This window comes from Sturnira hondurensis, unplaced genomic scaffold (assembly GCF_014824575.4).
Source record: "Sturnira hondurensis isolate 20B ecotype Veracruz unplaced genomic scaffold, ASM1482457v3 Scaffold0008640, whole genome shotgun sequence".
NCBI lineage: Eukaryota > Metazoa > Chordata > Mammalia > Chiroptera > Phyllostomidae > Sturnira > Sturnira hondurensis.
The window spans coordinates 4,969,041-4,993,858 of NW_028081271.1; the positions used below are offsets into that span (position 1 = coordinate 4,969,041).

A 24,818-nucleotide genomic window follows, 5' to 3' on the forward strand; every position below is an offset into this window, starting at 1 on the left:
GCCCTGTCGATTGGTGCGAGCACTTCTTCTGAATGGAGCGCCGGCTCCTCCGGAGGTTCTCTTATTCCCAGGGGGGCTGCAGTGTGTGCAGGGGAGCCCGGGGGCTGGTGGCCCAGGCCTTAGATTCAAATCCTGGGTTTATCAGCCATTGGTTTTGACTTTGGGAGAATCACTTAACACCTGTGAACTTCATTTTTTCTCACTGGGAAAATCAGAATAATGGGTGTCCCTCGATACTCAGTTTTGCAAGAAGGAGGCATTTGATAACTGTTGAGTTGCCTGTCCTCGGAAAACGACCAGGAAATCTTTCCACTCCTTGGGTCACTCTAAAGGCCTTGGGCGCTGAACCCAGGGAAGGAAACAGCAGTTCCTTGCCCAGCACTGCGTGCCCCTTCCTTTGTGACAACACACACAAGGTCCTTCCTGAGGGGGACATTATGCACAGCACAGTATTTGCCGTGACATCGACGGCGTGGCCGTGGAAGTCTGGGCAAGCTGGGCTCCTTCTTCTTTGGGTTGGGGGTGGATGCCTGTCTCCTGCGAGGGGACACCCGCAGCACCCAGTCCACTGCAGGGGCTCCCTGCTTCGCTCCGTCTCTGCGCCTCTTGACACTTTCAAAGCGTTCATCTCGTGCTGAAGTTAAGCTATGACTGTTTACTTGGCTATTGCCTTCCCTCTCTCTTTTTATTATTCCCTGACTGGTTTTCACTTAGTCTTCACAACAGCGTTGGAAGGAATCCATTTCTGTGCTAGCTCCCCACAGCCGCAGCAGGTGGGCTAGAAGGGGGCAGACCGGGAATGGGGAGCGGGGAGGAGGTAGAAATTGCAGAATCAAAGAAAGCCACGTTCATGGGCAAATTCTGATGAACTGACATGGAGTAGAAACAATCGAGCCTGTGGATGGAGGGTGCGGTGGGGCAACTGGGGACTGAAGATTATTGAAAATGAAAACATGTTGGCTTACATATCTCAAAAACACTATTGCTGTTACATTTATCTTCTGAAAAAACATCATACAAAAAGTTCTTAGCACACTGCCTGGCATTTAGTGGATGGTCATGAAATGGAAATGATGGTATCAATGAGGTTGATAATGCAGCTGATAATAGGGATAAGACTCGATAAGGTAGCACTGGCTTGGGTAGCTCAGTGGATTCAGTGCCAGCCGGAAAGCCAAAGGGTCACCAATTCAACTCCCAGTCAGAGCCCACGCCTGGGTTGCAGGCCTGATCCCCACAGAGGGCGTGAGAGGCAACCACATTTCTCTCACTCTCCTTCTCCCTCTCTCTAAAAATAAATAAAATCTTAAAAAAGGAGACTCAATAAAGTAGCTCCTCATCTTAAGTCCGTTGAGTTCTCATTATACAGATGCTAAGTTGGACCTTCCTGCTCATCAGTGCAATCCTTTTTCTTATATTTGTGTGCATGTATGAAGAACTTGCTATCTGTATGTGAGTGCATTCATTTAAAAGTTGCTCTTTTAATTTAATTTAATTTAATTTTTAAAAGATTTTATTTATTTTTCTTCACAGGGGAAGGGAAGGAGAGAGGGAGAGAAATATCAATGTATGGTTGCCTCTCATACATCCCCTGCTGGGAACTGGCCTGCAACCCAGGCATGTGCTCTCACTGGGAATCGAACCTCGATCTTTTTGTTCGCAGGCCCGCGCTCAATCCACTGAGCTACACCAGTCAGGGCTGTTCTTTTAATTTTATAGTTGATTGCGAACATCTTAACAGTGGAACATTTCCATGATTCATTATACATGTTGTAGATTGCCTCTAAGATGACCTCGAATGACCCCGATGCCTTTGTCTTCCTACTTTTGTGTACTCCTCTCCCTTTGAGGGGGGTTTGACTTTAGTGGCTCACTCCTAGCAAGCGAATGCAGCAGAGGGCTTAGGACATCACTTCCAAGGTTAGACTGTGATCCCTGACCTGGGTGATCCAAGGGGAGCCATGTGGCACGCTGTGAACCCCCCTGTAAAGAGGTTCACATCGCTAGGACTAGTGTGGGTCTCCGGAGAGTGAGGGAAAAGGACTCAGTCCAGCAACCCTCAGAAACTGAGTCCTGCCAGCAACCACGCCTGTGAGTTTGCCATGCGCAGCTGAGCCTTCCGATGAGATTGCAGCTCCAGTGAGATGGCAACTTCATGAGAGACCGTGAGCCAGGAGCACCCTGTTGCGCTGTGCCTGGATCCTGACCCGCATAAGACAGTGAACTTCAGTGTGTGTTTTCTCACTGCTCCACCAACAGGCCATTCCCCATCTCTCCCCTCTCCTCTGCCTGTTCCCTGGGGCATCGTATGGAAATTAGGCCCATTGGTAACCCTACTGTGGCCTCCGGATGTTCACTCGAAGAGTTGCATGTTTCTCACTTAAGCTTAGTGAGGAAGGCATGTCCAAAGCCAACACAAGCCAAAAGCTAGGCCTCCTGTGCCCCCAGAATGAGCCAAACAGTGAGCCAAGTTGTTAATACAAAGGAAATGATTTTGAAATTAAAAGTGCTACTCCAGTGAACACAGGGATGATCAGAAAGCAAAGCAGCCTTGTTGCTGACACGGAGAGAGTTTTAGTGGTTTGGATAGACGTCCAACCAGCCGCACAACATCCCCTTAAGCCAAAGTCTAATCCAGAGTCAGGCCCCAACGCTCTTCGGTCCTGGGAAGATGGAGAGGTAAGGAAGCTGCAGAAGGAAAGTCTGAGACTGGCAGAGGCGGGTTCATGAGGTTGACAGACAGAGTCGTCGCCATAACATCACAGTGTGAGGAGCAGCAGGCGCTGAGGGAGAAGCTGCAGCCAGTTCTCCAGAAGGTCTGGCTAATCACTGAAGGGGGTTACCGCAAACAATAGATTTTCAACGGGGCAGACTTACATGGGGCGAAGAGGCCACTGAGGACTCTCCCAGCTAGAGAGGAGAAGCCAATGCCCAGCTTCAAGCCTTGAAAGGGCAGGCGGATTCCCGTTAGGGGCCGAGGCACCCGGTGGCTGTGATCTGAAGCCGGTGCCTGCCCAGCATCCTGAAGACCCCGGGGCCCTTAGGAATCATGCTAAATCTGCTCTGCCTGCGCTCCCTGAAGGAAAAACAAACCCAGCGTGGTTTACTGACTATTTTAAACCCACTGTGGAGGCCTACTGCTCCGGAAAAAGACACCTTTCGAAACATTCCTGCTCATTCACACTGTAACAACTACTGCTAAGGCAACATCCACTCCTCAGCCCACGGACCCAGGCGCTGCCTTCACTTCCAAGTTTCATTGTTTAAGAAATATAGTTTGTAGGGCTATCGATGCCACACATGGTGATCGCTCTGATGGGTGCAGGCAAAGGACCTAAAAAACCTTCTGGAAGGGATTCATCACTCGAGATGCTGCTAAGAACATTGGTGATTCAGGAGCAGAGGACTTTGGGAAAAGTGGGTCGCAGGCCTCGCGGATGACTTTGAGGGGCTCGGGCCTTCAGTGGAGGGAGCCACCGCGGGTGTGGACACGGCGAGGGGACCGCAGTGGGAGCTGCAGCCCCCAGATGTCACTGAATTGCAGCCGTCTCCGGATCACGGTTCAGCCGAGAGGAGTCACGTCTTGTGGACGAGCCAAGAAAGTGGTTTCCCGAGACGGAATCAATTCCTGCTGAAGGTGCCGCGGAGACGGATGAGATGACAGTGAAGGATTTAAAATATGACCTGAACTCAGTTGATAAAGCAGAAGCAGGGTTTAAGAGGCTTGACTCCAGTCTTGAGAGAAGTTCTACTGGGTAAAAAAACTGTCCCATAGCATGGCCTGCCGCAGAGAAATCGTCTGTGAAAGGGTCAGCAGAGGTGGCAAACGTCATCCTTGTCTTATTCCGAGAAATCGCCACCCCAGCCTTCAGTAACTACAGCCCGGTCAGTCAGCAGCCAGTAACCCTGAGGCAAGAGCCTCCTCCATCAGCACCGCGATTGGAGGGCTCACTAAAGGCTCAGAGGAGGGTCAGCATTTTTTAGGAAGAAGAAAATATTTTTAAATTAAGGTATGTACATTTTTTGGGATATGATGCTACACATTTAATAGACTACAGCATAGGGTACACATCACCTTTATAGCTGATGGGAAACTGAACAAGTTTGTGTGACCTGCTGTATTGCAATACTGTATTAAGGTGCTCTGGAACTGCACCCCACAATATCTCCAAGGTTTGCCCACAGAGCCCTTCTCAGTGAGAAATAAGCAAAACAGACCGTTTGTACAGAAACAAGCTTAATAAAGTTTTCTTTTTTAAAGCACAATCGTATCTTTCCTGGCAAATTGCCGCTTCCCCTTGCCAGCTGGGAGTTGTGTAGGTAACACTGGGAATTGCTGGGTTTCTTCTGCAGTCGGTCCGCAGCACCTGATGGAGATGCGAGGGGAGAGGACCACAGAGTTTAGGATTAGGAACCGATGGCCATTTTTCCTGCTTGACTAAGTTTTTTAAAAAGCCACTTCCAAGGGCACATCAACCAGTCAGCGAATCCACTTGTTCCAGCGGGGGTGGAGCGTGGGGAGGAGCGACACGCACAGCTCCGGAATCCTGGTCTTTCAAGTGTCTTCGCGCGTCCCCTGGGGCCTCGCGGTCTCCCTGGAGCCCCACCACCTAAACGCACCCCTCTTCCCGCGCCGGCCAGACGTGCCACCTCCACCACCTCTCACTTCGGACTGAGGGGATTCCTTGGGCGATTCCAGCTAAGAGGGTTCCCGGGACTCGGCGCGAACGGCCCGCCTCCTCCCGCGTCTCCGCCCCCTGCCCGGGCCGCCGGGCGCCGAGGGAGGCGAGGGTGCCGTTGCAGGAAAATGAGCGGTGCCCGGAGGGTGGCCGGGAACTGCAGGTAGGCGCGCCGGCCCTCCCTCGGGCGGAGCGGGCTGAGCCGGGGAGCTGCGCGGGGCATCCCGGGCGGCCGGGGCGCAGGGTGGGGGGCGCGGTCCGTCCCGGACTGGGGGGCACTAACGCTCAAGGTTTGTCGCGTAGGGACGTGCCCGCGGCTGTCCCCAGGAGCAGCGGGAGGCGGCGGCTGCCGTGAGCAGGGTCTCGCGGCGGGCGCCGATGCCTCGGAAGATGGAGAAGTTTCTGCAAATCGCGCCCCACTCTTTGGCCATCGTCCTGGGCCCGGCCGAGGGTCCCGCGGGGGAGAGATCCGGAGCCGCCCTGCCCGCGCCTCCGGCGCAGCCCCGGCAGCTCTCCCGGCACCACATCGGCTACGAGATCTTCGCCGACTTCAAAGCCGAGAACATGCAGCACTTCTGGAACAAGAAGGTCACGGCCGCGGTGGCCGAGACCTTCTTCCTGGGCTGGATCGACGAGCAGGTCCTGCTGATCCAGGGCAAAGAGGAGCATCTGGAGGCGCTGCGCGAGGGCTGGACGCGCCGGGCGCTGCGGCCGCCCTCGGGCTTCCACATCCGCTGCCTCGGTGAGTCCGGCGGCCGCGGGGACCCGCCCCACCCCGCCCCGAGCGCGCCGCGGGCCCCGGGCCCCGGGCCCTGGGCCCCGGGCCGCGGCAGCCCGGGCCGCTCCCCTGGGCGCAGCGCGCCCCCCTCCTGCCCCGAGCCCGGCCGTGGGAGGGGCCGGCGGTCCTCTGCGAGCGCGGGATTGGGGGACAGCCCGGCTGCTGTAACCGGGGATTGCACCTTTCCCCACACGCCTCCCGGCCGGTCCGCGGAGCCTCCCCGGCGGCGGGGCGGTGCCGGGGGCTGGCCAGGTAGGCGGCGGCGCGCGAGGCGCGGCGGGTCCGCGGCCGCTCCGGGGTAACCTTTTCCGCGGAGATCGGGCCGGGAGAGTGTGTGCGATCCGGAGAGACGCCGAGACAGAGAGAGAGGATTCAGGTAGCATCAGGTGGCTGCGGGTTCTACCGCGGGAGGCGGCGGCGGGCCCGGGGACATCCTTTCCTTCCGGGGATGCGTCTGGCTGCGCCCGGGCGGGTTGCCTTTTAAGCGCCGGTATTTCTGTGCGAGGCAGAGCTGTTGATTTCGTTCTCGGTATCCTGCCTCCAGGACACCTTTCTGCGGTCATTTGAGTGTTGAAGGAAGTGGGGACAGGAAGAGGGCAGGAAAGTCCGATTCTCAACGGAAGAGAAAACAGGGCACCTGGGGAGAGGGCCCGAGAGGGGGTGTTCCGCCGCGCACCTGGTGCCTGACTGCTTTACACATTTTTCTTAATCCCGTGCGCATTTCTTTTACAACGTACTTCTTAGTTTTGTACTTGGGGCGCGGTGGCTAAACGCATACACAGAAAGAGTGTTTTATGAAACGATTTCAAGAAAGAAAGCATTCTTTTTAGTCCCAAGGTTTAGAAATGCTTTCATGGCATTTTGGGAGGAGGTCAAAAGTTCTAAAGCTAAGAGACTGTAGGGCCGCCCTTTTCGTCGCCCCTGCTCTGAAGGACTGGCTTTCATTTGCTCGTGTGTCTTCCTCTAGGCAGACGGCAAATTTATAGCATTTTAAACGTTTTGTTGTGTTTTGTCCGTTTCTGCCCAGCGGAAACCTTCACAAAGCTTCCCACGAATTGAACTGACAAAAAACTGGGGAGGCTCCTGTCTTGTTTTGTGACCTGTGCTGAATTTCAAAAGATGCCTTATGTTTCTCCTTTCGCGACTTAAGCAAAACCTCAATGGTGTCCTTGTAATTAAGCCACCTTGGGGAAGGGGGTCTCTGAGAAAGACCCCCCACTCTTGAGGAAGCGAGTCAACAGGTGGTCCTGGGTGTGTGTGCGCTACAAATTGCATTGTAATAGTTTTCTTTCTTTCTTTTAAAAAAGATTTTATTTTTACTTATATTTAGAGAGAGAGGAAGGGAAGGAGAGAAACATCAATGTGTGGCTGCCTCTTTCCTGCCCCCAAGTGGGGACTTGGCCTGCAACCTAGGCATGTGCCCCGACTGGGAATTGAACCAGTGACACTCTGGTTCGAAGCCCACGCTCAGTCCACTGAGCTACACCAGCCAGGGCACAATAATTTTCTTTTAAACCTGATGTCACATTTATTTTTCATGTTCTGTTTTGGCAAATTTCAAACACATACAAAAACACTGTAATCCAACAATATATTGAAGCCCCATGGACCCTTTCTCCAGCTCCAAAGTTTATCAGCACATGGCCAGTCCTTTTCCACCATTTTGAAGTCTGAGACATCATAGCAATATGTGGTTTGTACATACTTCAGTTGCTCATGTTCGCTTTCATCTTAGCAGAATTGGTGAGCTCGTAGGCATTGCTGATCTGTATGTGACGACCAAAGAAAAATATTTTGGTCCTCAGGGTTCCAAGATGCTGTAGTTGATTGATTGCTGCCCAGATCTGGGTCGAGAGCGAGAGCCTAGTGGAGTCCAGGACACCAGCAGCTGGTGGGCGTGGCGGCTACATTTCCCCTCCCGCCCTGCACTCAGCACCAGGCTGGGAAGCCAAGGGCTGCCTCCTAAAAGGGAGCCGTTAAGTAGGTCCCAGCGGTCACTTTCTTTTGAGCTGTCTTGAGGATGCGGGAGTGCTACTAGATTTTTGCTTCAGTAATGATGGTAGGACTGAATTGTTTGAGAGTTTGTCTACTGTAAAAATTCTCTAAGGAAATCCGCCGTGTCTGCTGCACAGGTTGCCTAATTTTTTTGTTGTTGTTATTGTTGCTGCAAGATTTTTCACCGAGCTTTGACATTCCAAAGTCTCGGAGTCACCAATGACTGACTCACAGACTTTTCTTTTCAGCCACAGTGCAGGTGTTGACAAGTTCATATGAAAAAAAAGAAGCAAAAAACAAAAAAACCCCACAAAACCCCAACAAACCCCAAGGGCGCCCGCAGAAGGAGCCTGGCCCATAACTCTACTCTGAAAAGAATGACTGACATGATATAGGAATACCCTCGAATCTGACCAGTTTATATTCACAAGGAGGAACCACTGTCTTTGATAATTTATTATTTGTAATACATTTCTTGCAGCATATGTTTCAACTGATTGCCCCAAACTGTACCGTCTACATTACGATCAAGGACTTTGATGTTGCTTTGTGATTTTGGCTAATTATTTCCTGAGTTGGAGCAGCCAGCAAACCAGACACCAGATGAGCATGACTGAAGCCGTTGCATTCCTACTTGTTGAACTTGAATGAAAGTCATCAGTCTCCAGTCCTCATGTTATTATTCTTAAGGCAGATTATTATTAGATTATTATTATTTACACAATCTGATTGTTTTCCAGTCAGTCTCTCAGAGAGTGGGCACGAAATTGTTCTGTCAGATCCTCGCAGTAGGGAAGGAGGGGAATGGCTTTGAGTTCTGTTCCCCGAGAGAGGTGCGCGCCAGCACCTCGGAGCGGAGCGAGAGCCGTAGCTCGGTTTGCGCAGGCGCCCTGCTCTGGCTTGCTGCTGTGCAGTGGGGGCAAGCCCACCGCCCACCGCAGGACCCATGGTGAGCTGGTTGTGACTGCAAACGTCTGAGTTGAAGTGGCAAGCATTTCCATGCCTGGGATTCCAACAGAAGGCAGTTCTAACCCACTGTAAAATTTCAGGTGGGGGTTTGAACAGGAGGCGGCCATTACTGGATGTCATTTTCACTTGGAATGTCCAAATCAACTACTTGGCAATAACCTGCCCTAGGCATGTAGAAAAAAACTTCAGACTTTTGATTTCCAGGACCAGCAAAGGGGATATGTATGCCCAGGAAACCCCTAATGTTCTAAAGTTGTGCTGTATGAGATTGTGCTGTATGTGATTTTCAAGCAAATTGAGTTGTGCTGTATGTGATTTTCAAGCAAATCACAGTATGTTAAACCCCACACGTGTTTATCCAGGGCCGACTAGTTAGTGCTAGTCTCCTGTGAGTCACGGCTGGGGTTCTGGAGAAGATGAGGCATGCGGTCTTTTGGGGGGGATGCTGACAAGAACTAAGAGTGTGGTAAGTGCTTTGAGGACAGTGAGCAAGAGTTTTGTCTGTCATGTGAGCTGGTTGAGAGTTTCCCCAGCAATAAGGCTTTGAGCTTGGCCTTGTGCAGATGCAGGGTGTGGGGTACAAGGGGTTCATCCAGAGCAAGAGAGCTTTCCCGCCTGGCTAGAGCATGAGCCAAATCACGGGGTTGGGGAGTCGTGACATGTTCGGGAGGTGGCTGGTTTGGGTGTGGGGGAGAGCCTTGTGTGATATGACCATGGAAAGGGGGCCTAGGGCTGGTGTGAAGAGTTAGAAGCCATTAGGGACTTTTACAGATTTTATTTATGTATTTATTTTTAGAGAGAGAGGACAGGAGGGAGAAAGAGAGGGAGAGAAACATCCATGTGATGGGGTACCTTTAGAACACGCCATGAATGGGGTCCGAACCCACGACCCAGGCATGGACCCTGGCCCGGAATCCAACTGACAACTTTTTGCTTTATAGGACAATGCCGGACAAACTGAGCAACACTGGTCAGGGTGCCACTGGTGGCTCTTCATCAGGGAGAGGGCTGACGTGATTTGACCTTCTGTACGAGGAGAATCTGGGGCCAGGGAGGGTGATGGGTGGGACCAGGAGAGGTGTAGACACAGTTGTAGGGAGAGATGTGAGTGCCAGGTTGGAACATGTGTTCTCTATGACCACGGGCGCATGGGCGCATTCTCATCACCAAGAGAGAGAGCACCGTAGCCTGGCTGATCCCATAGGCTTTTGTGTGAGCCCCGGTGCCCCTCTGTCCTGAGGCTCCTGGGGCTTTAGGGCCCATCAGCCTTAGTCAGAGCTGTAGTCAGCCTCCACAGGTCCCCCCACTTGGGTCTCAGGGAGCAGGGGACAGTGTCTCTGACCCCTCTGGTGGCTCTTTACACTTTCCTAGTTTGTCCTGTGATGTTTAAATAGTCAGGACTAAACACACTTCTTAGACTATAAATCAAATCTGATATTGTACATGATAAAATGGCTTAGAACACGTGAGCACTGAGATTTTATTCTAATATCCCATTTCAGTATCTTTATAAGTTTTCTCAAAAGGAGCTGTTCTCTTAAAGTGGTTTCTCCAAGTAGTAAATTTTAAGAAAGAATTATTTTTTAAAAAAGTGTGTACTCCAGCCCTGGCTGGTGTAGCTCAGTGGATTGAGCACGGGCCTGTGAACCAGAGGATTGCAGTTCGATTTCCAGTCAGGGCACATGCCTGGGTTGCAGGCCAGCTCCCAGCAGGGGACCACAAGAGGCAATGATACATTGATATTTCTCTCTCTCTCTCCTTCCCTTCCCCTCTAAAGATAAATAAATAAAATCTACAAAAAAAAAAACTTAAAAAAAAGTGTATACTCCAAAATATTTTGCACTCCTCCAAAAGTTGATTTAGTGAGGTCACCTTGAAATTGAGTGCTATTTCTAGACAGATGGCTGGTGTTGCTTAATGAGTGTTACAGAGCTTTCTGAATTGGAGATATTGATGGATTCACCAACCAGAGCGAGGCCTTGTTTCTTTTGGGGGTTCATCCTAGTGGGACAAGAGATATTTCAGAAACTAAACAAAGAAATAAGAATTTCAGGTGGTTATAAGTGCTGTGACATTTCAGCAGATGACAGAACAGAGTGGTGGGGAGAACGAGATCATAGCTACAATTTATTGATCATTTGCTGTTTTCTAAGGACCTTATCTTTATTAACTCATTGTTAAGACATCTATACTCTGTAGGTATCATTATTTTCCCAAATGAAAATGTTGAGGAACAGAAAGATATGCATTTCTTTGAGGACACCTAGTTAGGAAGCGATAAAGCTAGGATTTGGACCCAGGCAGGGAGCCAGGAGAACCAGGGCTTTGAGTGACTGCTCCAGAATGCCTCGTGTCACGTGGCCCCTGACTGATGATGCGCGGTTGGCCACCAGGAAAGAAGGAGGAGCAGACAGAGAGCGCCTTGACTCCTCGGGGGGGACAGAAAAGAAAGCCAGGGGGCCTGCGGCTTGACGAGCCACAGAAAGGAATGTGTGACAGGAGCTGAGGTTCGAGGGACGGGCCAGCTCCAGGTCAGGTGGGGCCTCGTGGGGTTTTCCTCTGCTGTGACGAGGCATTGAGCACCCAGAGACTCGTCCCTCTCCCACGAACATCTCAGGGTTAAGTCTCAACAGTGAACAATGACAGTGCATTTTAAGTTTTATTAATTTCCAGCTAGCCATAAAAACGTTTTTTATGAACTACCTCGCTCTGGCTCAAAGAGATTTCCGGTGAAGGTGTGTCAGTTTCATTGTAGTAAAGCATTCAGGATGAACTTCTGAGACCCAGGCCTTGCCGTGACCACTGAGGGGCTTTGCAAAGGTTTAGAAACTTCACCTCCTCTGGCTCCATTCTGATCTCGGGCACATGTTTGCTTCCCTCTGGCATTTGGAGGGAAAGTTGCTGGTTCTCACCAAGTTCTTTTTAAAGGGGCATCGAACCAAAAGGAGGGTGTCTGTCTGCATGTCTCGCACTGGAGGGGAAACGTCGGATGCTTTTTGTCCTGAGGTGAATCACCTATTTGGGGGTAAAAAGTTAGAGAGGTGTGTTCTGTATGGACTACTTGCTACAAATTATTTTAAACATTTCATTCTGTGTAAAATATCTCACACAAGGATGGGTGAGATAACCTTAGAAACAGGATTTTCAGTGGGTGGGTGGTCTTTGCCCCAGTCACCGGCCACAGTCACCAGAAGTTGGGGGATGGAACTCTGCGTCCTTGTTCTACTTCTTTGTTCATTAGTGAAACAAGAACCCTTCCATTCTGTCAACAGCTGAGGACATAATATAATCACAGACACTTCTTTTTTTAAAAAAATATTTTCCCTAATGTTTATTGTCACTTGTCTTTTTTTTTAAAGATTTATTTATTTATGTATCTTTAGAGGGGAAGGAGAGAGGGAGAGAAACATCAATGTATGGTTGCCTTTTGTGCATCCCCTGCTGGGAGTTGGCCTGCAGGGAACCAGCCTGCAACCCAGGCATGTGCCCTGACTGGGAATCGAACCGCGATCCACTGGTTCGCAGGCCTGTGCTCCATCCACTGAGCTACACCAGCCAGGGCTCGCGGACACTTCTTAATTTGGGGTCCCTGATGATCTGGTGTCTAGTTTATCTCCGTGAGGAGGTTGAGTAGATGTATTGACTGAGTCCAAGCTGCGAATATAATCTCTTAATATATAATGTGTGTATAATGACTGTATTTCATATGTATGTAGAATGTAAATTTATCTCTGAGAAGGTGATATTCTGAGAGCTTTTTAACACACTTAAATCACCGCTTGGAGTACACATTAAGAACCCTGAAACACCCATTCAAAGGAACCTAGGCACCTCAATGTTCATAGCAGCACAATTTATAATAGCCAAGTGCTGGAAACAGCCTAAGTGGCCATCAGGGAATGAGTGGATCAAAAACCTATGGTACATTTACACAATGGAATACTGCGCAGCAGAAAGAAAGAAGGAGCTCCTACCCTTTGCAACAGCATGGATGGAACCAGAGAGCATTATGCTAAGTGCAATAAACCAGGTGGTGAGGGACAAATACCATATGATCTCACATATAAGTGGAACCTAATGAACAAAACAAACAAGTGAGAAGAATAGAACCAGAAACATGGGAATAAAGAACAAACTGACAGTGCCAGAGGACAGGGTGGAGGGGGATAACGGGGGAAGGGAAGGGGAGGGTAAAGTCAAGGAACACGTATAAAGGACCCATGGGCAAAGGCAACAGGGTGGGGGGTGATTGAAAGTGGAAGGTGGTGGGTAAGAAGGGCAGGGGAGAGTAAGGGGGGGAAATGGGGACAGCTGTAATTGGACAACAATAACAAAATTAAAAAAACAAACTTAAATCACACTGACATCAGAAGATATTTCAAACAATTCTCGATATTTTGACGTCAGTCAATCTCTCTCCTATAGGGAACAGTAAATTTGGCCACCATTAAGGGTTAAGAACCAGAGGTGTCTTTTTGCAGAATTTTATAAATGACTGAGATGGAGAGGTGAAGGGGTTCACCTGAGTTTTGGGTGTGCAGCTGAGGGTCGCCCTCCCGAGAGGGCGGACCCAGCAAAGGCAAAAGTCCATAGGACAGTGTGGGCACCACGCGGAGCAGGGGCCAGGTCTTAAGATGCCCGTGTGATGCTGGCGATGTGCTTCTCTGCAGTGGAGTTGACTCCGAAGACTTCGGTCGCTGCCAGTCTTGCCGAGACTAGGAGGACGGCCGGGGGCTGTACCGTGTGGTCCCGCGGTAGAGCGTGCTTCCCTGCTCCGGGTATTGTCCAGCTGAAAGGTTTCTTTTGAAATCTCTGCGTCTGGCCGAGGAACCAGACGTGTCCAGACTCCGCCCGAGGAAGTGAAAGGATGGTCCAGCTCCGGGAACACTGCCGTCCTTCTGGGAACGCATCCCGGCTCTTTCTCTCATGGTTGTAGTCACATCCCCGCACTGGTCTCAGCCTCACAATTCCACAACCGCCGCGTTCTACCGGGTATAAGGCGCACCTGTGTTATTCCTCTTGCATTTTCCTAACTTAACATCTAACTTGGTGGGGCCCTAGCTGGTGTAGCTCAGTGGATTGAGTGCGGTCCTGTGAACCAGACAACCGCGGTTCGATTCCCAGTCAGGGCACATTCCTGGGTTGCAGGCCAGTTCCCAGCAGGGGCCAGTTCCCAGCAGGGGATGCACAAGAAGCAACCATACATTGATGTTTCTCTTCCTCTCCCCTTCCCCTCTAAAAATAAATAAATAAAATAAAAAAACCATCTAATTTGGTGGGATAAAGCGTATTTTAACTACTTTGGTGATAGTGCCAGAGATGTTTGTCTTCTTTAAAAAATTAACACATAATTGCTTCTCGGCTTTTTGGCTGTGATCAAGTGTAGTATCTGTTTTTATCAGCTTAGACACGAACAACATAAGACACAGGGGGTTGAGAGTGAGTGTACTGGGTAGTGGGAGTTATACGGCACATGTATGACTTCATGATGAGACTTTAAGCTATGGAATTGGCGTGCCGTTGAGCCTTGCATGCACAGGAACCGGAGACTGACCTACCAGAGGGGACATCACTCACGCTCACTGAAGGTGACCTCAGGACGTACAGATACAGAAGCCCATCCCCTGCCCAGCACGTAGCTTCTCCAACCCTAACTTTTCAGCCCCAGGGACTCATGCCTGGAGTTGTAGTGCTTCTTGCTGCTGACGTAAGAATCAACTTCCTTTCACCCTCCCTCCCTACCCCTTAGAGGGTCACAGATGTTGGTGGGCCCACAGACCGGTTGGGGGGCTTATTAAAAACACAGATATCCTGCCACCAGTCCTGGAGATTTTAATTCAGGTATCTGGGTATTTTACCAACCAAGCCAGGCACTTCTGATTTGGGAGATAGGGTGACCTTCCCCGGGAACCGGTGGCCTGCATAGAGGCACTTCCTCCCAGCGTGGTATTGGGGCTCCAGGTGTGAGTAACTCCGGCCAGAGAGTTCTTGCCGAGAGCATCAGTCAGAAGGGGCGCTGCCATCATTCTTTTCTTAGTATAATAAGGACGTGTGTCTCAGAGTTCAGCATAGTGAGCACAGAAGCTTTTGAGAGCATCGCTCATCCACAGTGTTGGTGGTCCACTGTGGCGAGCCCTACCGCCGGACATTTCAGAAGCCCCCAAATGCGTGCTGCCCAGCTGGGCATGCCCTGAGAAACTCGGGCAGCCGGACCCTGGTGGAGCTGGCATCGAGCCTGGGAGCAAGGAGAGTGCATGAGGGACCGAAAAGGAGGGAGTTGAGAGGGTTCCAGGAGGAGCGAAGGCAGGTAGCAGGGATGCAGGTACAGGTAACGGCCATCCCCCCGTCCTGTGGTGAGTGAGCACCCTTAGCCTGGGGGCCTCTGGCTGCTCTGTCACTGGAAGGCCCCTGGAGAGCAGGGTCTGCTGTCTTTGGCTGTCGATCCACGGAGGGCTTCCCTCTTGGCACCAGACCCCCCGCCCCATATTCTCGGGGGCCTGCAGAAGGGAGAGCCGCTGTATGTCCGGACAGTGGCCTGATTCCCCGAGCTCATCTGGGAGGTTATTGGCTTCTGGGTACATGGTCTGCGTCTGCCTTGCATGCTTCGTGGTGAAGCAACTCACTTAACCGTATTCAGACTGACTTAGATATATTGGTTCTGGTGTGTCTGTCCATTTACTTACAGAGGAAGGGAGCTGTGTGCTTTGGGACGTGTCCTGCCCATAGTGCTGTGGATTCAGACTGAGATTCCTCCTCTTGGAAAAGAGGGGGGAGGGCACCGCTCTAGAAACGCTGAAATCAGTGTTGGAAACCTGACGTGGCCCGCCCCGCGGAGGGCTGCAGGAAAAGGCTGATCTGGGACTGAGGATTGAACGCCTGCGTTCTGTGCGCAAAGGCGACAGCGGGAAGCTAGGGGTCGTGGATTGTTTGGGGTAGTTTTTCTGGTGGTGGTGACGGAGGTGCTAAATTGGCCACCCGAACGCGCTGTAAACAATAGGCCACAATTTAATTGTGTGGAGTGTGGCTACTGAATGCATCTTAGGGCTGGTTTTTATTTATTTGAAGCAAACCAGTTCTGGAGAAATTCAGAGACTTGTGGAAGGGATAGGTTTATGTTTGAAACTGCTCACGCCACATCAAGAAGTGAAGACAAAAGAGAGGATAGAAGCTTCTTGTAACAGAGGCAGATCTTCAGCTTGAAGAAGCCCATGAAGGCAAAACCAGCTGAAATCATTGATGGTGTTAACTCAGCAATACGTGGCTGAGTCATCGAAGGTTCTCTGTGGGAGAAGAGTTTAATTTGATGGATTTTGTTCTCTTCTTTTAAAAACCACACACCTTAAATGTCTTTCTGACACTATGGAAAAAACGAGGCTCCAGAAAACACCCATAGTGCTTTTGTTTTCTTAAAATAATGCCACTTTCTTCTGTTCTTCATTCAAGTACCTGCCCGCCCGCCTCTTATGAAATGGCCGGATGTAAGAAAGTCCAGCACTACATGGCTGTATGTGTAGTAAAAATGTAAAAGCAAGTTTAACCAGCAAATTGACATGCGGTTTGGATAAACTGTGTTTTAAATGTACGTGTACGCCAAGTGATGATTAGTGGATAATATGCCTAAACTATTTAAATGACTTTAGAGCAGTGAAAACGTGCTGTGCTGAAGTAAGTATTCTTTTCTTTAGTGATTATTTTCTCTCCTCCTGTCTCATTAAAAATTCTGAAAATGTATCAGTGGAAGAGAGAGGCATCCGTCCCGTGTTGCTGGAATGCAAACTGACGTTATTTCTAAAGAGCAGTTTGAGGTGAATCCGTGAGTCACGTAATTTCAACGACTCTTTGTCAGTCTGATTCCCCTTCAGAAGGTAAAGCTGCGCTGGCCACTCTGAAGGTCAAGAGTATGATCTATTTTAAAAAATGCTCTTCCTTTCGAGCAGAGGGAGTTGGAGTGGGTGCACCCGTGGCCACACAGAGACTGAGCAGTTCTCACCAAGCCCTGACCCCTGTCCTCCGCGGTTCTGATGGCTTCGGCGTGGGAACTCCACTGCGTGAACGTAGTCCTCGGTACCACCGCCAACGTATTTACTTTTCCAAGTAGGTAGCGGTCATCCTGTCGGCTTTGTCCCCATTCCAGTGAATTCTCTGCGCATTTCCGTGAGCGTACTGACTGCCTTCTCAAGTCACAAGTGTTGAAAACCGATCACCGCTCCGAGGGTGCTAAGTGGGGAAAATGGAATTCCATCCCAAAGAGGCATAGTCCTGACACCGTGCTACGGAATACATTAGCCTAATGATTATGGTTAATAGCACATATTAAATTTATTGGAGTTACAACACCGCCTTAGAAAATAGGACTTGGACTAAATAAGAAATGGTCGTTAATTATCTTTCAATTGAAAAATAAGATAAATGGGGTGATTAAGAAAGGCCACAGAGAAAGTGAGTCTGTTTAGCTTTTTGACGAGTGCGAGAGGAAACTACAATTGCAGAATATTTTCGTGGTCAGGGAAGAGGAAAAGGATTCTTTTTTTCATACTTGAGAGGAAAGGGTGTGAAATGTGATCATAATTACAGGAAATGGTGGACTTGACTGTTAATATTGCACCTTATGACATCGGTGGTTGGGGGGAGAGGTAGGACCTTTAAATCCGGTCTCTATGAGGGTGCAGGTCGCCGAGGTGGGTCCCCCAAGGCAGGAGCAGCAACGGGGGCCTTTATACAGTCAAGGCGATGCCCCAGTGTTTCCGTTGTTCTGGGAGCGCAGAGGAAGACACCGCCATTCGACAAGTTATAGGTGCGTGCCCTAAAAAGCAAATGGGAAGCAACGAATGCTGATATTTCTGTATAAATTAAGGTACTTGACATGATGCAATGTTGGCTTCCGTGATTAATGCCTGGAGCAGCCTCGGCCTCCGAGGCCCAGTGCCAGCCTGCCCTGCACTTCACGGGCCTGGACGGCCATCTCCAGGACCCCTGCCTCAGTGCAGAAAATAAACAATTTCATGAGGCATGTGTCACGTGTGGATTCATGAACGTGTATTGTAAAGATTAACACGCAGATGTGTCTGTTTTTAAAGGCTGAGCAATGACGTCTTCAGTGAGGACTCCTGAAAACCTTTTTTTTAAAAATGGTGACTTTTTTTTTCTCTGAAAAAGTTACTCGTCTTTTACATATGAGATCGGGAGGAACCAGAACATGTTACTGGAAATACACAAAAACCGTGAAAGTGTTACAGTAATCTCTTAATTGAGAAGAAAAAGGTCCTTATTAAAGATGTTGTCACGAGGCACATGCATTTTTGCGTCTGCCAAAACTTCTTCGGAGGGGAAGTGGAGAGGAAACTGTAGCTGATGTGTCTGTCTACCTTGAAGGCCAAGTGCTGAGCTGGCTGAATTGGTGACTTGGTTAAAGCCTTTGAATTTCTGGTGCACCCACAGATGAGACCTCACTGTGGCCGTGGGCTGTGATCACGAATTTGGGTTCTCCCGGTCAGGGCGCAATCAGTACCTGGAGTCATGGGAGAAGGAAAAGGGAAGGAGGGAGGGAGGAGGCCGCAGCATTCTTGGAAGCTGGTGAACTGAATCGAAAAAACAAAAGAAAACAAAAAACCCCTCTAACAGTCAACGGGGGCTGAATTAGAAAACGTTGGTTTCCAAATCTGATCAGTGATCTAGGAGACCCCAGTCCTCACCGATGAGGTGGTCCGCTGCGTTGAAAAGGTCATGCTCAACACCCCCCACCTCCCTGCCAAGCATGCTCCTAGCTTTGTGCTGATTGCAGGGTTCATGCTTGGACGGGTCATTGGAGGTAAACATGCTTGCCAGATCTGAGGGTAAAAGATGCAGCAGCCCTATTTGGGGACACGGGGGAATAGACCAAGTTCTTTGCGTTTATGAACAGTTTTTAGTTGGAGCATGTGTATTTGATAGAAAAAACTTGAAACTGTGAATACACTGAAGTCAGTACGTCCAGGGCTAAAAACAAACATTATAGTCCACACGTTTAGAGTCAACTTAAAAAATAAAACCAGCTCTTCCTTATTTTGATCAGACGACACTCTCAGGGCTTTCTGTAACTGCTTTTGAGGAGGCTACAGCGCGTCTGGCCTGTGGGGTGAATTCAAGCCACCTACAATCTGCTCTTGACCCCGGTGTGGAGGAGGGTCAAGTTTGCGAGCTTTGGAGGAGAGACCTTTCTCACCGGGGTGTGTGAAAAGAGGAGTGAAAAGAGAACGCCAGCCGAGAGGCGCTGGGGAAGGGCTTTGATTCAGGCGTCAGACACCCGTTGCAGATCACTGCGCAGGCCCCTTGTTTGTGCTGAAGCAAGCAAACACGCTTTCCCAGATATTATCTCGTTGCTTTCACCTACATGCGTTGGCTGGCCTGACTTTTCACTTCCCTTCTAGCTATGAAAATCAGCAGCAGAACCCCCCATCTGGACGTGACTCTCCCTGCACCCTGGATGGCACCCTGAAACATGTCTATTTCAAGGGTGCTATAAATGTTATTTGAAAATGCCATCGTGTGGCTATTTTTCATTGATACAATCAATTTTGAAACTTCCGGTAAAATTAATGGAGAATGTGCGACTTCTACTTTTACTGAAAGGAGGCATGAATGGGGAAAGCTTGGAAAATTCTGCCCGAGTCAATCACAAGTAAGAAACTAAAATTCCTTCTTTCAACATGCTCGCTTTAGGGCCGTGGGGGTGTTTCTGTTCATCCACGTGAACTGTCCCCTGGAACGGAAGGTGGCAGGGTTATGCTCTTAACTCGGGTCATTGAATGCTCTAGAAAATAGTTTTACAATCCAGTTGAGATTTGGAGGCTTAGAGAAGGTGCGAAACGTATCTGAGTAGAAGTAAACCCACAATCAGTATTAGTGGCTAAGAACCGATGTGGCCTGGTTCCCTCGTTACTCTGTGCTGAGGCGTGTTCTGGTCACACAGCTAATAAAATCTGAAAGCTCCACGTTGTTTCCTTGTTAAAATGATGTTCTGTGTCCACCAGGTGAGTCACCTGCTTGTGCTGTGCCTCTCACGTTGATTTTGACTGCTCGTCACTGCTGGTAGTGTTTTATCTAGAGGCGGGGGGATTGCAGACCCTTACCTCCCTCAGCACCATCTCTGTCCTCTGTGGAAGGGTCTCAAGTCCTGAGGGCAGTCCCTGTGGTCCCTGGGCTGTCATGGCACAAACCCGGGTGCCGAGCCAAGGCCTCCAGGCAGGTTCGGGGCTCAGCTCCGGCGGGGTCTCAGGCAAGTGGCTTGTTCTGTTGGGGAATTACGCACAGTAAAAAAAAAATAGCACCTGTTCCCATTTATTCTTCATCCTTTTGGGTTTGTTTATTTGGTGTGCCTATTTATACATAACACTATACTATTTGGTTATTACGTGTCTTGCAAAGAACTGAATTTGTCATACTTCCTTCAACGTATGCCGATTGAGTAGCAAGTCATCGGTAGAGTAAGATTTGGCTAAGTCCAGCTGTGATTTTTGTGATTCCCAAGAAAGCCCTGAAACTGGAAGATGAACAAACATGAGCTAAAGCAGCTTTTCTGCTCAGGGCGCAGCTGGTCTCTTGGCCTCCCCTTCCCTATGCTAACTAGGTGGAGTGTAAGGACTTGATTTTGCTTTTGAATCGTGCCCCCAGGCTTGGTTAGGGCCCTGCCCTGGCTGGATGCCCTGGAGTAAGCACATGGCACTGCACGGAATGCAGATAATGGCTTCGTTTTCCTGTCTGTTTTAACAGGGGGAACCTGTGCCAGCAGGTCGGCTGCAGCACAGCCGAATGCATTGCACCATTACTACTCGTGCTGGAGGCCAGCAAATTTCTCTGCTCGGAAATTTGTCATTCTCTCCCTCTTCCTGGATATTTTCACCCTGACTCTGAGGGGAACCGAGGGTGCTGGACCCTTGCTCTAAAGGCCAGGGGTTGCATCTTCATGCACTTCCGTGTCCTTTGCTTTGATATCGCAGGTGTTGGGCCTGGCGCCTCTTAGGGGGGCTGATAGGCAGGCAGGTGTCCATGTGAGGTTTGGCAGCGCCTGGACCCCAGTGGCAGAGCTCCAGCCCATCCAGGCCCTGACTGGAGGGGAGGAGGACACTCAGCCTTCCCAGGGACAGAGCACCCATCCCTGTCCTTGTCAAGCTTGGCTCCGCTCTTGTCTCAAGTCAGCCACTGGGGTCCTGTCCCCCCTCAGACAGGACCTTAGGGCTCAGGCTCTCATCCACTCCCTGTTCCCACCCTTCACCAACAGGACACCGAAGTGTAGATTTGTGCCGGGTCTCACAGCCAGCATGTCCTGGAGCCCAGGCGGGGGCCCATGGGCAGCCCAGGACTCTCAGCCCTGCCCTCTGGGGTGGGAAGGTCCTCAGGCTCTGGACTGGGGAGGGGGGTGCCTTTATCACCCTGTGCTGGCAGTGAAATGGCTTTTTCAGCACTGGCCTCGGGTGGGTCAGCCCCATCCACTGCGAGCCCCGAAGGGGTCCCTGTGCCCACCCATTGATGGCAGGCTCCACTGTTCCTTAAGCAGAGCTTGGAAGAAGCTGTTGCGAACAGACTGCTTGCCATATGTTAGATTCTCAAGTAGCTGGTTTGTGTACATGGTTGTATTTAATTGTCATAGAAACTCATTGAGGTTCTTCTGGTCTCCATTGGAGAAGAGGCTGACATTCAGCGCATCAAGTGTCTTGCCCGATGTCAGGGAGGTAGGGGGTGGCAGAGCTGAGACATCAGCCGTGACCTGCCCATCGTCCCCTCCCGCTGTGGGGGCTGCTGTTTCCTCTCCTACACATCCCTGCCTCCGATCAGCCCACAGGCTCTGCTGGGACCCTCGGGTGCTCTGAAAAGCTTTTCCATCAACTTTGCCCTAAAATATGAATTTAATTGTAATCCTCTAATAAAAGCCCTCTGTCCTTTGAAAAACTCTGTTATCTGGAGGCCAAGCCTGTCTAGGAGATTGTCAAAGTCAAATTGTACAAGAGAAGCCATCCCTTCCCGCCAGTCTGAATATTCATTAGGCTTAGGGTCCTGGAACACCAAGGGTGTGGAATTACGCCGCCTCGGCTGCCCCTTCCTGGTCACGGCGTCAGGCACTTGTCCACGAGAGGTTACAACAAAGCAAGTAGCCATAGCTACCAAAGCAAAGGAACGGCAGGGCCTACGGGAATGTAAGGTCCCCAAGTCCACCTGGTGGACAGCTTCACCTGGTGGGCAGGCCTTTTGATGCCAGTGACTTACAAAAATGTTCTGGCCTCTGCCTCGGCCTTCCTGGCTGTGCCCTTAGACTGGAAGTGCTCCGGGCAAAGGCTTTGTGCTCGGCACGAGGCAACTGTTGTAAAGGGTTCTGGACCCTGGGCGTTTGGAAGGGAACAGCAACAGCACGACCTTGTCCTTTTCACGCAGCCTCTGGTCCCCACCCTTTTTGCAGATGTGCAGACGTGTTCGGCCATGTACCTTGTAAAATTGGCTACCTCACTCTCCAGAAGTGGTTTGAAAGCAGGACACATTTTGCGGTGTCCTTGCAAACTTCAGAAGGTATCAAGTCTCAGACTAGTAATTTCACAGTTTTGTGTTGTGGTTTTGTTGAATTTTACCCTACAAACTGTTGCCTACTTCGAAATTATTTTGGGTTAAAATCATCATGTAATAAATGCAGACTGGCCCGAATAGGAATAGGAACATTTAAGCAGAGATACTTTCATAGAAAACATTCCCCCCTCTTTTTTTCTGTGTCATAAAACTATAAAAGAATCTTACCACCTCCCATTGCACCCCATATGTCAGCGTAAATTATTTCTCACCTACATCCAGCTTTCTCCAATGCGTGCGTAAACATTTCCTACCCATCCTTTGCTCAAATCAGGACCCAAACAAAAGACAGCCTACTCAGTCCTTCCTGAATTTCATTGGGGAACCACTTACCACATGCCTGTGTTAGGTAAGGCACAGTCTGCGGATGATGAAAGACATTTCCAGGGATTTGCCACCTGGCCGGGGGGACAAAGGGGCTTGGACAGTGGCAGGGGGTTTTGGCTTATGCTATCTCCAACATTGTAACCCTGGCTCAGGGACTGGGGTAGAGCTCTTGACCGAGCTAGGGAGGGTGGAAAGAGGAAAGAGCCCCTGGGAGACACGGTGGGGGAGGCTCGGGTTTGCATCTAAAATCCGAAGTCGTATTCCGTACTGCGTGTCTTTTCTCTGCATTCCATTCTCCTCTCTGCCTTTTCCCCTGATTCTTCTCTCAGTGGCGACTGGAAAGTTGTTATGTTGGCTTTGTTTCCTTTAAAAAACCTGATAGAAATTTGGATGTTCTTAGTGATGAGGTTTTGAGAAAAGTAAACAAGCGTGTTGGGTCAATCCGTGCATTTCAGTGGTATAATCCCGGTGGTGACGGATGTAAATTTTAAGACCGCACTCTTATTGTTCGTTCTGGCTTTAATGTGCTGGGAAATGTCTTGTCAAAGGCACAAGCGTTCCGAGATCGGCAGGTGTGAACTTCCGTGGAGTACTTCTGTTTGCTTTGAAATGATCCACGCCTTTGACTGGGGGGCCTCGCTAACTTCAAAGTGAAGGGGTGTGATTTACCTTGTGTTTGATGGACTTTTTTTCCCCTGGGCTTAGCCAAGATCGCACTTTTAAACAAGGTGGGTAATCATACGTATGCCGTAGCGATCTGCTGTTGCAACCTGCTGCCACAACCTGCTGCCGAGACGCCCGAGCTCCGCCCGAGCTCCGCCTGGCAGGCTGAAGTCGTAACAGGCACGAGAAAGCAGGCGTTTTGGCTTCAGTGCCAACCAGGAGATTAGAAGAGCAATTTGCTTATTTCGGCTGCTTTATTAGCCACGTATATAAAGTTGACTAATTCCTTCCACAGGTAGTTTGCCAGCTAACATTAAGAAAGGATTTTAGAAATAAACTTTTACTCTTTTCCTTTCAAAGGAAGGACACTTCCTTTGGTAGTGTCCAGGTTTTTAAAAGCTGTCATCCTTTTCTTTGGTTGTAGAAGGATAGTTGATTTGTGTCTGAATCACTTTTTATACCCATTGAAAGTTATTTTCAATACTGAATCGTGAAACTACTATTTTTTAAAATTTTTCTGGTGAGGCATTTAGTTAATCTGCTATGCTTTGAATTTAACTTTAGGCACACAAGCTCTTATCTTTGAAATATTAAAGATATTCATCTCTATACTCAATATTCTTTAAGACGGCGGTTGTCTCCCAAAGAGCAGATGCGGCCATTACTTATTGTGAGGGTCACCACAGAAATGTTGAATCACTGTGTTCTACACCTGAAACTAATACAATACTGTATGTATGTCGACTACAATTAAAAATAAACTAATAAAGACTGCAGTGAAATTGTCAGTCACAGTAGTAGCAGAAAAAGGAAAAGCACGTGGCCAAGGCCTATTTCCAAGATGTTTCTGTTCAAACTTCTAATCCATTGTCGTTTTGTTGCTTGCGTTTCTCTCTGTCATGGGTCTGTCCAACCCCCAGAACTCACTAGAAAATTGTATGTGACTTGGAAATGTCTGTAAGGAAGAAGATGATTGTTTCTCGTTTTCTGGTGTTTTTGTATGATGCTGTCAATCACCAGGGTGAGTACCCGTGCACACTTGAACTCTCCTGTGGAAATCGCCCCAACCCCCCTCTGAGTTTGCTGCTCTGGGCAGCTTCGCTTGGGGTTTCTGCTCCTCGCCATCAAACCCACTTGGCTAATCCTAACGGCAATGAGCTGCAGAAACACATCTTCTTGTGTTTCTTATGGAAACAGAGCCATTCTCCTCCCTGGGCCAGTGAATGTATACTCCCGAAGAGACACGGAGGCAAGTGCACCATTATTATGTGCCTGCTGTGTGCCAGGCATGTGGTGCTCACTTGCACCGGCGGCTGTGGTGCTACAGGCGGCTGTGGTGCTGTGGGCGAGCCCCGTGCGCTGCTCTGCCCGTTGCTGCCGGAGCCGTGGCGATCGTGACCTTTTCTGGGCTGTCAGTGGGTTTCAGTGGGTTTCAGTGGGTTCTGCGCACAGGGCCTGGGGGAGGGGGTTGCAGTGCTATTCCCAGCGTCCATGGGACAAGAACTAATCTCGCGTCTGCCCTTAAAAAGGTAGGTAGGGCCACATGGTGTTTTCTTCCTTGTGTGTTTGGCAACTCATTTTCCTTGCACGTGGGAGGGAATTGGGCCAGATAGTGTCTGAATATAACTTACTGTCCAGACTAAAATGAAAAGATTTTCCACTCATTGGCCAAATGCAAGCAGATGTGGTTCGTTAAATTCTCAACTGGCCAGGGCCAGTCTAAATGATCTGAGAGGTCATTGCCACGGGCGATGATACTGTTTACTCAGTGCCACAGGGCCCTGAACTGTAGTGGTGTGCTTCTTCCTCAGGGAGAG

At 49.8% G+C, this 24,818-nt stretch overlaps 1 protein-coding gene and 1 pseudogene across 3 annotated transcripts in view; both read left to right on the plus strand.

Annotated features, from left to right (window-relative positions):
* The first annotated feature begins 4,509 nt into the window (after window positions 1–4,509).
* Window positions 4,510–24,818, plus strand: part of STOX2 (storkhead box 2) — a 184,486-nt gene continuing 164,177 nt past the window's right edge. For all 3 annotated transcript variants that reach the window (XR_005067767.1, XM_037055145.1, XM_037055147.1), the window contains exons 1-2: window positions 4,510–4,842; window positions 4,983–5,421. Coding sequence is in view for 2 of the 3 variants with exons in the window: in XM_037055145.1 (XP_036911040.1) it covers window positions 5,058–5,421 (364 nt within the window). In the remaining variant the exon portion in view is untranslated. The remainder of the gene's footprint in view (window positions 4,843–4,982; window positions 5,422–24,818) is intronic.
* On the plus strand, window positions 13,772–13,921 carry LOC118993251 (uncharacterized; annotated as a pseudogene).